The 12,849-nt window shown below is 40.4% G+C and overlaps 1 protein-coding gene and 1 long non-coding RNA gene across 3 annotated transcripts in view; one reads left to right on the top strand and one right to left on the bottom strand.

Moving 5' to 3' along the window:
* Positions 1-1,350: 1,350 nt before the first annotated feature.
* On the bottom strand, positions 1,351-5,162 carry LOC108165772 (uncharacterized). The gene is made up of 3 exons (XR_001776100.2): positions 3,043-5,162; positions 2,900-2,960; positions 1,351-2,371 (listed from the first exon to the last, which is right to left on the bottom strand). It is a non-coding gene; the product is annotated as an uncharacterized LOC108165772 (long non-coding RNA).
* Positions 5,163-8,648: 3,486 nt separating this feature from the next.
* Positions 8,649-12,849, top strand: part of LOC103457461 (glutamate receptor ionotropic, kainate 2-like) — an 85,165-nt gene continuing 80,964 nt past the window's right edge. The window contains exon 1 of one of the 2 annotated variants that reach the window (XM_008397599.3): positions 8,649-9,538. In XM_008397599.3, the coding sequence (XP_008395821.1) occupies positions 9,415-9,538 (124 nt within the window). In that variant the 5' untranslated portion in view covers positions 8,649-9,414. The remainder of the gene's footprint in view (positions 9,539-12,849) is intronic. The other variant, XM_008397600.3, reaches the window with a different exon arrangement.

Consider the following 12,849-nt stretch of genomic DNA (forward strand, 5'->3'; position numbering starts at 1 on the left):
CAGTTTGATTTCACAGAAGTTTGATTTACTTGGAGTTATATTGTGTTGTTTAAGTGCTCCCTTTATTCTTCTGAGCAGTGTGTCTTCTGAAATCTATATGTAATTGTTAATTATGTTACCTGCCAATATATAGTTTCTTGGGGTTTTGATTTTTCAACATTGAATGTCAGTCCTGCTTATCATAGGCAAAAATACCTAACTAGACTGGATAATATATACATTTAAAGAGTACATTTTACAGATATGTTATTTTTAACTATTAGTTGTCTGAATCATTGACACCTTAAAATCAACATCAATGACTACAGTGTATTCATATTTATCTCCTTCAAATTCAAATTTGAACTCACCATGCATTTGCTACAAATAGGGTGTAGATAGCATGCAATAAAATGCTATTACTACTACTTAACTGCATGCAGACAAAAATGAGCATTACTCTGGCTTATCTACTACAGAAATGTATTTTTAGAAGTGTTCAGGTTTTGTCCCATTTTCCAATAAGGCTGGGGAATCGTCTTTGCTGATCAAATCAGAAGGAAATAATACATTTAAAAATGTAAGACAATGTTTGCTTTCAGATCGATGCAACTAGTTATTATATCTTGTGTTACAGCTACTAGATGCAGTTAGTCAGCACGCTGCACACCACAGCCTGGTGTGCAGCTGTGGTGTGCAGCAGTGATTAAGGCTGCGGAAAACAATGTGGATGACTGGGCAGGCCCATGATCTGTGTGCCAGTTGTTTTGTAATAATGTTCTAAAAACAATAAAAGTTCTGAAAGTCTTTTCAATGAGAAATCGAAGACTATTCCTGCAGACATGAATGCCTCCACATCATACAGGTGGTCCTGGCGTGTTTCCTTTTCACCTTCAACAATGTCCAATTATTCTCCTTGTTCTGCCACTCTCTTTCTGGTGCTAGATAATCCATCCTCACATTGTACTCTGGAAAATGTTTACGGCTGCATGACAGTGTGGACAATTCAGCTCTGGGCCAAATATAGGTGAGCAGTTAACTAAGACCTGTAAATGGATCTGATTCAGGGTCTTTTTGTCTCCTCCTCTCACCCCCCAACAGCCTGTTCCAGAGTGAGTTAGCGTTATGTGGGGATGCTAAGTGTGTGTTTCTCTTAAACTTTCATTTCATTGGCTGAAACCAATAACAAAAGTATGTGAATAGCCCATAAATTGTGGTAAGTTGATGATGTTTGAGTTTCCCCCAACACCCAAAAGCAATTCAAATTTTCTCTGTAAACAAGCTGAATTCAAATGCAAAAGTTTACCATTTTAAAGTATTCGAAATTGTTATTTAAAGCATGGCATGAATCCTTTACAACTTCAACTGGTATATTTTACAAAAAAAATAATAATAAAAAAATCACTATTTTCTTAGAAATTTTTCTTTTTTTTCTTTTTTCCTCCATTTCTACTTTGGTGACCTATTTCCAGTTTTTCTATGATACACCACATGTTTATTATTCTTAAAATGACAGTAAATGTTGAGACAAATGTTCTCTAAAAGTAAAGAAAAGCAAAATAATCATACTATAAACATTTGATTTCTCTTTGCAAGTGTTCCACTAATTCTACACAGCCTGTCATGTATTTGTGACAGCCTATCAGTAGGCTTACAGACAACAGGTTCAATTTCATCACATTCCTCACTTTTGTGATATATGAGTGTTCCTGTAATAGTTTGAAGTCACAACTGGAACTTAAGAGTGCGGCAGCCGAAGTAAGTCTGCCTAACTGCAGTTGCTAGAAGCAGGGATTTGTGGGCATTCGTCAGCACTAAGTGGAAGTGACAGTATGGAGAGAGGTCCTAATTACTGTCTCACTTGACTAATTGTCGTCTCTGAAGAATGTATTCCCACTGAGGGCCCTGGGATTTTTTGAGAGCTATGCTGAAGATATATAGACCTTCACCACGCTGTGTTCAAAGGCATTTCCACAAATGGTAAGTGTAAATACACCAAACTCAGAACTGCTAGAGTGAGGCACAAACACTGCACTGCATTTGCTCGGAGACAAACAGGGATAGCACAGCAAGAAAAAGGAACAGGGTTATACATTTTGCATGTGTGAAGAAAGTGCATGCATTTCTGTTGGGTCTTGCCAATGTGTTAAAACATCCTTAGCCACAGTCATCTTGACAAGATGTAATGAATCCATCTGTGGCCTTCACAAGCCAAGGATGTTAAAATAACCTGTAGCATTCAAAATAATGCAGCAGACATGAGCCTTTAGTGCGGGCGCAAACACAACTGAATGAATCTCTTCTTTTTCAGGGTCTTACCATTCAAAGTGCATCAGCTTTTCGTTTCCATGGTTTCCTTCTCTGTGCCAGTGCTATCTATCCACCAGTCTGCCTGTGTAAGAGAGCGAGGGAGGGAGTGTAGTGCAGACAGAAGGAGAGAGAACGCTTTTTGCAGTGGTTATCTCTCCTTTGCATAAAAGTCCCCTTTGCATTAACTGCTCTGTGAATGGAGTTGGAATAAACGCACCAGCCAGTTCACAAAGATGTCTCTGTGGGTTACAAGTGAGTGTATGAACTCCTCTAATTTGTGCTCTCCTTCAAAAATGACAGTGTGATGGTGGATGAAAAATAAAAGATCATCCGTCAAACGGCACAGGGGTATTTTCCTATTAACAACAATAAACTAGAGGAGCGGGGTTTCAGTTCAGTATTACAGTGTGGCAGTCTGCCATTCCCATATCTCCCTGTTGTGTAGCCGGGTTACACAGAGTTGTTACATATTTATTGGTTGTTGTAGAAAGAAAAAGTTTGGAGTTTATGACTGGTAGCAAAGATCTACTTGTCATGTCCGATGGCATCTTTCTGACCCACATCCAAAATCACACTCTGCAGCAAGGTGGGAGTACAAGGATTTACTTACAATATGTAAACAGAAGTTAATGAATGAAGGCATTCCTTTCTGGGACAGGTTGAGGATTTATCTGGTGGAAGAGAGACAGGTTAGCAGCAGGTTTAGAGATGCATTTGACAGTGGATTGTTTCTTTGAGTGGAAACAAGCTTACAGTTCCTTAGAATTACAGGTAGAAAGCGCAGTGAGAGGGATCTGGGTGAAGGAGCTTGATGGACTTGAGATGAGTCTTTGAGGTTCAGGAACTGACCAGAGGAGAGCAAGCAGGCAGGTGGGACTAGAGCTGCAGAAAACAACATGGATCAGGTTTGTTCCAAACAGGTACTTGCTTGAGAGCATGCATGTGGCTGAACATGTTCTGAGATGAGAGAGCAAAAGTATGTATGGCTGGAGATGAATCTTAACTTGATCTTCACAAAAACGCTAAGTTGCTCAAAAGAACACTAGGAGAGGCACAAATAAATTCTGACAGGTTTGAAACAACAGTGACAGATAATCATCCAGCTAGTGGTTGTGTTGCAGGTCCTTATATCATCAGTGGCCGCCCTATGAACAGGGCTGCTCACTAGCAGAGATCTAACTATATGAAAGATTGTCACACACACCCAAATCCTGATATTACCCCCTCATCAAAGGCTGCCACCTGGTGGCCCAGACAAGCATGACAAACAAGAAACCTCAAAATCACGGATCAACTGGGGATCCAAGATGAGGGAGTGAGAAACCCAGAACAGCTCCTCAGGATCGTAACCCTTCTAGTCGAATCGGTACTGGATGCCCCTCCCACGGCACTGGACATCCATTAACCATCTGATTGAGAAAGCAGGGAACTCACCAATATCTCGAGCGGGTGGAGGGGGATCTGAAAGGAGGGCACAAAGGACTTCATACCATAGATTTGTTCAAAGAAATATGAAATACTGGGTGGATCCATAGACTCTCAGGACGCTTGAGGCGAACATAGATGTGGCTCAGGACAGAGGTTATGTCAAAGGGACCAATGAATCTGGGGGAAAGTTTCTCATGAAAATATTTGAGAGTCATTTCTCTGGTGGAAAGTTATATCTTTTGCCCAGAAAGGTATTGACATGCTGCAAGTCTCTTGAATTGACAGGAACTCTGGCTGCAAGAGCAGAAGTAAACAGACCCAAGAGATGAACGGTGGTCCTCACTCTGATAAAATCTCCTGGGACATCCTGTGAAGACAGAAAACAACGTTTTACAAGGAGCTGAGCTGTTTCAAGAGATTATGAGAGATCAATATAATGAAGTGACAAGCCTTAGACGAGCAATCTATTATAGTTAAATAGAGATGGTAGATCATTGACATATGTGACCCTGGATATGATAGACAAGTACATAGCTCTTTACATCAGGCCTCAAGGGCCAGAGTCCAAGGTCCAACACACTGGAATCAGATTTTTAAATTGGTACCTACCTAAAACAAATAATGGGGTCATTATTTGTTTTAGGTATGTTGAAGCAGAGACACGTAAATGTTGCAGGACACTGGCCCTTGAGACCTGGATTTGAGGTATTAGCTGTGTGTGCCCAATGAATGAGTCTGGACCTTAGAGCAAAGGGAACATAGAACTTAATGGATGTCCAAGCCCCATTTTCAGACTCCGAACGTTGAGCCTCCAAAACCTAGTCTCTGTGGATTCCATGAAAGGGCCACCATGATAAATGAAGTGGGATGACAGAGGCGACTGTTGGTTCATTGTCTGGAGAAAATTGTTAAGAAAGAGCATTGGGCTTAGTGCTTTTGGAACCCAGCCTATAAGACATTATAAAATTGAAACAGGACAAGAAAAGTGACCATGGTGACTGTCTCGGGTTGAGACAATTAGCCTCTTGCAGGTAGGCCAGATTCTTGTGGTCTGTCCAAACAATGACAGGATATTTGGCTCACTTTAGCCAATGTCACCACTACCCTATACCTAGTTTGATGGCTGGAAGTTCCCCATCTCCTATGTGATAACTTCTCTCTGCTTTTGCGATCCAAATCTATTTTAATTCTTAAATATTTGTTAGATCAAAACCTATATATGGTTTGAAGCTCCACTCATACCTGATGACATTTCAGAACCCAGCATGTTATGTTGGGAAAATAAGCTTTTTCTTGTGAATACGAAATGATTAAATTGCATTACGCACAGATGAATCACTCAATTTAAATAAATTCAGTATGTTTATATAACTCATGTTTACAATGGATATCATTAAATACCATCAAACATCAAAGGCATTTCAATGACAGAAATTTCTTTCTTAAGCAGAATTATAACTAAATCAACCTAATCATATACGTAGTTGAATGCTTATTCGCATTCAACTACGTACATACTAAGTAATTCCAAGTTATAACACAATGCAGAGAAATGTATTATTATTACATGCCGTTACTAATGCTAGCGCTTTTTCTATACTTAAAAGCAGTCGACTGCAGAGTTGTTCACTTTACAGCAATTTTCCACATTAAGAAGTCATGTGGTGACATTGGAAAGGAACTACTCCTGCTTAACAGGAAAAGACCTCCGGGAGAACTCAGCTTTGTGTGAGTACCCATCTACTGCAAAGGACTCAAGGTTTGAGAGGACAAAACAGAAAGACCAAAACCACAGTCGCCCAGATCCAATAGTACTTTCTTTGTAAAAGAAAAAGACAGAGTTAATGGGAGCATTAGCTCTTTCAATGTCTTCTTGGAGAGTCACACAGCTAAACAGATGAGCTGGACGGCGGTATAAACTATGGGAAGAGAAAAACGTATTTGTAGTTAGTGGCAGAAGTAGGCACTTGAAGGCATTTATCCATGAGAGAGACAGAGTTATTCACAGAAAGACACCACAAAGTGTATTCTCGGTAGAAAATTAAGATATTGACAGCAATATCTCAGCCAACAGACCCATCTATGTCTAAAGACCAAAACACTGGGCTGGGTGCACCTTCTGTGGAGAGGGAAAAATAAGAAAGAACATAAAGTTAGTCACAACAATATTTGAAGATGATGCATAATTGGAAATTATTAGGATAAAAAGCAGAGTAGTTATTATGTTCAATAGCGTTTCTACATCATAGCTAGAGAGAACGATCAAACTTATCCAATCCATTTTAACAAAAGGTTGCTCAAAAAGTAAAAGGTCTTTCATCTTCAAGTAGACGTCACAATGATCCATAACAGCAAGTGAAGACAGAAGACGTCTCACTGCTGCTAAATGACTTGCACCCAGAAAACACTGTATATTTAAACCTCTTGTGTTGAGATGACATGAATTAACTTTTTATCACTACAAAACTTCCTTTCAGCAACATAAGGACATAAGCATGTTGTTATTTTGAAATATAGCCAGGAATGTAGATTTTTAAGTATTGCTTTTCTTGGCTTCTCTAGATGTGTTTTCTCTGAGCTCAATAAGGATTCCTTTCATGCTGTCTAAGCTCTGCTGACTTATATGAAAACCCAGAATTTCTCCATAATTATGCTAATGGTCCAGATGGTAGCATGATGAGTGCCATTCTCTTTGATATTCACACACTTCAGAGTGCTGGTGTGCAGACCCACGCACCCCGACACAGGTTCAAAGTCAATGTTCACACCACCTACTTGATTCCATGTAATTACTTCGTTTTTCCTTTAGCTCATACAAGCGCCCTCTCCACTGTTAAATGCATTTGCTGGTATTTGTTAGGGGGATTTGACAGATCATGTGAAGTACAGCGCTCTAGCACTTCAGCAAAAAAAAAAAAAAAAAAAAAAAGCAGTGATGACGAGTTTATTCAAACGGTTGTATTATAATTGGAATTCTGGAGGGAAATAAATATAAACAAGCGGCCAGAATAACCACTGCATGAGCCCACTTCGGTAACCTGTTAGTGGATATTTTAAATCAGTGGAGATTAACTCTCCGAACATCATTTAAATACACTGTGGGCCACCTATAAATACTGATAGGCTTTATTTAGAGCGTTTCTTCACTCACAGGCAAGTCATTCACACTTAAACCTCACAATGACTGTGTTCATCCACACTTGGACCGCGGTGGCACCGATCAAAGAGCTTCTTTCACTTCCCCACAGGGATTAAATAGCCATCCATCCTCTCAGGGCGGAGGTGTGCTGCTGTACCTTTGCTTCCAGCTGATGCACTGGCCTATGAAGAGCTGGTCACGGGGGCGGGCACTGAGAAGGTGCATCCAGATAGTCCACACAAGAGCGACGGATATGCATCTCCTCGCCGCAAAAGACATGTAACGCAGCTCAGCCTTTTTTAAAAGAAGCGCTAATCAGATAAAAGGTATTATAGACTCTAAAGATAAAGTCGTACAAATGGCCAGCATCTGCAATCTTTTCCCATGCTAGAAATATCTGTTCATACAGGAAGAATTCCTCACTCTCAAACACTGAAGTTTGTTGCCTCAGAGGCTTTTAAGTTTAAGTAGAGATATTTGCATATGTTAAAAAAAAATTCAATCCTTCCGGCATCTTCTGTCGACATGACAGATTTGTGGTTCTGCCAATTTTAACTGGTTCCATTCCACTCCTCCCACACTGCTGGGTAGAAGGATTGCTTATTGAAATGCCATAAAGGGGATTTTGACAGGGAATTTGAGAATGGCAACGAACATGAAGTAGGCCTACACAGCTGAGTGACTGACATTTATAGTCTGGAGTGCTGTTTTTCAGCAAAACATCTGCTGCATAGGCTGCTTTATCTTGCCCAGATGTGAACACAACCTAAGTCATTATAGGCCATTATATTGCCTGCTTCGGCATCTAGAATTGCGATGTCTCTTTCAATGGAGCTCAATGATGAATAAACAATCAGGAACACACCTATGTGCCTTGCAAACATATACCCTTTAAGCTTTTTTCTCTTTTTTTTTTTACATTTTGTCATGTAAGGAACAATAAACCTCTGTGAATTTTAAGAAGATGCTATATGAGGGGCTGAATACAGTTGGATTCATCCCCTAAAATCTGATTCAACACATTAAGTTACTGCGCACTATGATATTAGAGTACAGTTCGGCTGTGCGTAATTTAGTCTCAGTATAAATACAGCTGTTCTTTGAAGGCCTCAAGGTCTGCAGTGTCATGAAGATCAAGTACAGATTGCACAGGTCAGGGATAGTTGTAGAGAGGTGTAAAGCTTGGCTAGACAACGTCCAAACAATATCCCAAACTTTGAACATCGGGGGGAGTTCAGGTCAATCCGATATTTAAAAGTCAAGACAGTGTGGCACAGTTGCAAATTTGTGACTGTTCATCTGAACTGACATGTAGGGCAAGAACAGAGTTAATCAAGGCCATTGATTAGAGAAGCAGCCCAGAGGCCCACTTTAACTATGAATGAGCAGTACAGATCCGCAGCTGAAATTGGAGCTTGTCGACACAAATCTGGTCTTTACAGAAGGGTTGAACAAGATACAACAAGTCGATTTGTAATTAGCCACAAAGAAGAAATTAAACAAAAAATACACTTTTTGGTCTACATGGTCTACTTCAATAAAGCCCACTTAGCTTTGGAGTATTACAAAAAAAATCTAAATAAAACACGTAACATGTGTTTTTAACAAGACAAAATGTCAAAATGCTTTCCTGGTTGTAAAAACTTTTGCAAAACACAATTTGGAATATCAACTACATAATAGTCACATCTCAAACTGGTGATGAGCATATGTTTCGTCACCCCACTGAGTTTCCCAAGGAGGACTTTCTTGTAGGGGGGAGAAAAAAAACCCCATCAGATGATAGTTTTGGAATCAGAAGAAGCTTTTCTGTCACAGGGCCATGTGCGCACTTTGCATATCCGCCCATCTCACCAACAGTTCTTCGAGTGCTTGGCACCAAGTTTTAGGGAGGCAGAGAAACTGCTATAAAGGTGGAATTAATTAGGTTTCCCACTCAATCCCCTCTCTTCATTGATACGCCGTCCCTCTCTCTTTTCCCTCTTTTGCATTTTTCCTCTGTGGATAGTCCATCTCATTCTCTCTCTCTTTCTGTCTCTCTCTCTCTCTCTCTCTCTTCTGCCCTCTCGCTCACTCACGCTTTCCGTCTTTGTGGTGCGCGTTCACAGCACCAACCTTGGCTCGACGTCAGAGGCTGTGCAGCAGTGCAGTATAATGGGAGAGCAAGCAACACAGAGAGCCTCATAGGGGGGCTGCATATCGCTGCTGTATCCTCTGCTTGGCGCTCTCCAGTAGCCTCACCTAAAGCCCGTGCCCGGGCTCCCCCTCCTCCACGCCGGATCCGTACCCTTCGACATGGATGTCCCATCATCCCTCGACCCCGAGGATTGTCGTTTCTTAGCGCAGTGAAGAGGGAGACGGACGACAGGGGTGACGGAATTATGCCGGGATCGCGAATGGATTTGGGGAAAGCGCGAGTGACCATGCCGTGATCTTGCACATCCAGGGCCGCCGATACCCCCTGCCTTTGCCCGTCAGCCGTAGACGAATCACGGGGGAATCAAGCCCGCCGCGCACCGGGGAGGAATTATCCACTGTGCATTTGCTTTGAAAACATCATGAAGATTACCTCCCATCATCTGATGATAACCGGTCTCGCTATCAGGTTCAACCTCAGGCTGATCCCGCTTCTGCTGCTGTTTCTTGGATACACTCGCGGGATGCCGCACGTTCTAAGATTTGGTGAGAAACCGTACAATCTGTTACAAAGTCTACTGGCCACACTGATCAGATGTCTTGTGCGCTTGTCTGTTGCTCGCATTTTGAGTGGAAATTTGAGGATGCACTTTGTCAAATGTAACGTTTTCGTCATATGCGTTGCAACTTTACTTCACCGTATAATATTTAGAGCTTAAGAGTTTTATCACGACCCGAACTCCATGGAGAAAATGCTTGGGTTTTTTTTTTTAAATCAAACTTGAAGCCGCACTAACTCTTTAAAGACCGTACTGTATATGCTGGTGTTAGTATGCAACAGTTCCTGGCTATTGACTGCAAATGAAACTCAAGCAGCACCGCTTTGGGGCTTATATGTTCTAACAGGTACCCAGCCGGGCATCCCCGCATCTCCTTGGCCCTTTAAGCCCCCCCACTCCACAGCATGCCCGCTTGCATTGAAGGTTTCAGATGTAAACATCATCCCCGGGGCTCTGAGACGATACAATCTATCTGCGTCCTGTGGTGCTTTTCAGGTTTAATTCCACTAAAGCGCCTCTCATATAAAGATATTCCCGGGGTTTCTGCATGTGCTCAGACAGTAATTTAAACCGACTTGGGGAATTTGCCTTCAGCTCACTTTTAACTTTATAGAAACTGGCAAGCAAGTATTTGATGTTGTTGGCTGCGGTTGCCACTTTTTGTATTTCTCGGCTCGTAACTTGAAACGTAACGCATGTGCGCGCAAAGCAGCCGAAATCAGACCACTCCAGACTTCTACTGGTGCCTAATTAGATCCTCATCTCTCAGGATGGAGATGGAGAGGGCTTCTTGCCTCTCCATCCAGTCGCCGTATTTACGGAAAACACGTCGGAGTTGCACAGAAAGCGGATGTCATCAAGTGTTGACAACAAACTCCCTAATATTCTCATCCACTCCCCCCCCCCCCCCCCCCCGCCGTGGGGGGTCCTGCTTAAGAGTCAGGCGACGTCCACGATTGCCGCCGCTATGGCAACGGAAAGTGCTCTTCTTCCTGCTGCATTCTCTTTCCACTGAGTGGCTTCCAGTCTCACAATTTACTTGACAGTCGGCCGGCATCAACTCTGGCATTTATTTAAGATAGTTTTCAAACAGTCCGTCGACTGGAGATAAAGTGGAAAAAATGAGCCAAATCAGGAACGCTTGATTTGTACAGTACATTGATAAAGTGGGGGGGGGGTGGGGAATGGCCAAATCAAGAATGTTACGCTTAAAAGAGATGTGTAGTTACCACCACACATAGAATTTTGCTAATGCAATTGGTGTAATATATTCCACAGATCCTTTTTGTGTATATTTCAATTGAGTGGAAACTTGTTTATTTTTCGTACATAGTGGTTAAATTCTACAAACTGTTAATTAATTAAATTTGTTTTTAATTATTCTATTTTGTGCTTCAAGTTAATACATAACAGTCAATATTTGTTCATTTATATTTTATCTATCAGAAAATTCCACCCTTCACAGCTAATAAACACCAACACACAGTATTTAAATCTATTTAACATAATGCAACCCCAAATTTTTTTCTTTTTTTTCCCTTTCTTAATATACATTTAAAACCCATAATCTCAGAATGACCAAACACTACAAAAATACATTTGGGGGGATATTAATCATAAACCATACAAATAATTTATATGCTCAGCTTACGTATGTTTTTAAATGTATTGTGTAAACTTAGTATTGGTAATAAATTATATCCAAACATTCAGATCTCAACTCAGCTAAAGCTGTTGGTTCAGTTGATTGTTATTGTCATTTGTCTTGTGTATCAGAAAATAATAAGGCTGACATGTTTATTTGGAATCTATCAAAAATGGATAAAACTTTAAAAAGTTTGGAAGAAGAAAATTAAGTTGTAAGTGGTTTTCTAACAGTCTAACAACTCCTAAAAAATCTATTGAAAAAAAAAACCATGTAAGGCACGTATTTGTTCAATTCTAACAGTGTCACCAGTGCACACCTGATCAATAATGATACAGTTTTACAGTAGTCATTAATGCACATTATATGGAAAGGGTTGTTTCTGTCACAAAGCTATGTGAGTTGTTTTCCATGTTTTCTAAAAGAAAAAAAAAAGACATAATTTTTCATGACTAAAATATTACTGAAATTACTAGTACAGATTTAATGTGTATCTTTACAGGACAGCATGGAAGCATTTTCTCTGACAACCACACCTAAGACCTAATTTTCTTTTTAGCTATGGAAACCTCAGGACTAAGAAACCCAGATTGTTAGCTAGTTTGATATTAGCATTAGCACTGTTGCTACATTAGCTAGCAAAACTCAATGTGAACTTAAATTTTTGCTCCAACTCAGAAAGTTTCTTAAACACGATTGTCATGGTAAGCTCTGTTGAGTCAGTATTAATTGATTATGACAAACAATAAACCCATATCAGGCATATTATTATTATTATTATTCTCTGAGACACCAGACAACAAACAGGGATTGAGCAAACCAGCAACTTCAGCGCAAAATCTAACTTTGAGGTACATTTAAGGTAGTTACCATAACAATGTAGTGTGGTTAGATCTGAGGCATTATTTATGATTCAATTTACGAAACATGTTTTAAATACGCTTGATTAAGTAATTTGACTTGCTTGACTTTAAAACCATCCGGAAATGCTTTTATGGTGTATATGTATGCTTTATCAAAGATTTCATGAAGCCAAACTCAATTTAAATTCACAATATTTTTTATCTGTACCTGCTGTGCTGAACTTGTCGCCTCTGCTAAGCTTGGAAAAAAGAAAAATCTGCAGGGCATCTGGCATCAGTTGTGACATAGACATGACCAGGCGAGATAAGACATTATTCATGCCACTGCGATCTTTTGCTCTAAGGTAAAAACTCATGCTTGATTCCTTTCCCCCCTCAACTAGTTGCATTTAACACGGCTGGGATTGAGCTAAACCCTTAGCTTGTCTCTGTCTATGGTTCTGAAAGGAATAAAAAAAAAACAACAACTAAAGCTTCTGTTCAGAACCAGGGACAGAGACACATATGTTCGGCACAACTGCTTGTTGCTGAACAGTGCTTTCAGTCACGTTTTACATTTTTTTTCTATAAGAAAAAAAAAAACATGACATTCTTGCTTACTGGTTCATTATCTAATGCTAGGAGGAGAATGGCGTCATTTGCATATGTGTGTATGAGGAATTCTATTGAAAAACCTAAAATGTACATGTCAGAACGAGAAGAAATGCAACAAAGAAAACCCTCAGGTGAAGCAGGAGTCGTTTCCAGAGCCTTTTCTTGTACTGCAAGATGTGCTTACTCAGCAGGATA

Source organism: Poecilia reticulata, chromosome 21 (assembly GCF_904066995.2).
Source record: "Poecilia reticulata chromosome 21, P_reticulata-male-v2, whole genome shotgun sequence".
NCBI classification, from domain to species: Eukaryota; Metazoa; Chordata; class Actinopteri; order Cyprinodontiformes; family Poeciliidae; genus Poecilia; species Poecilia reticulata.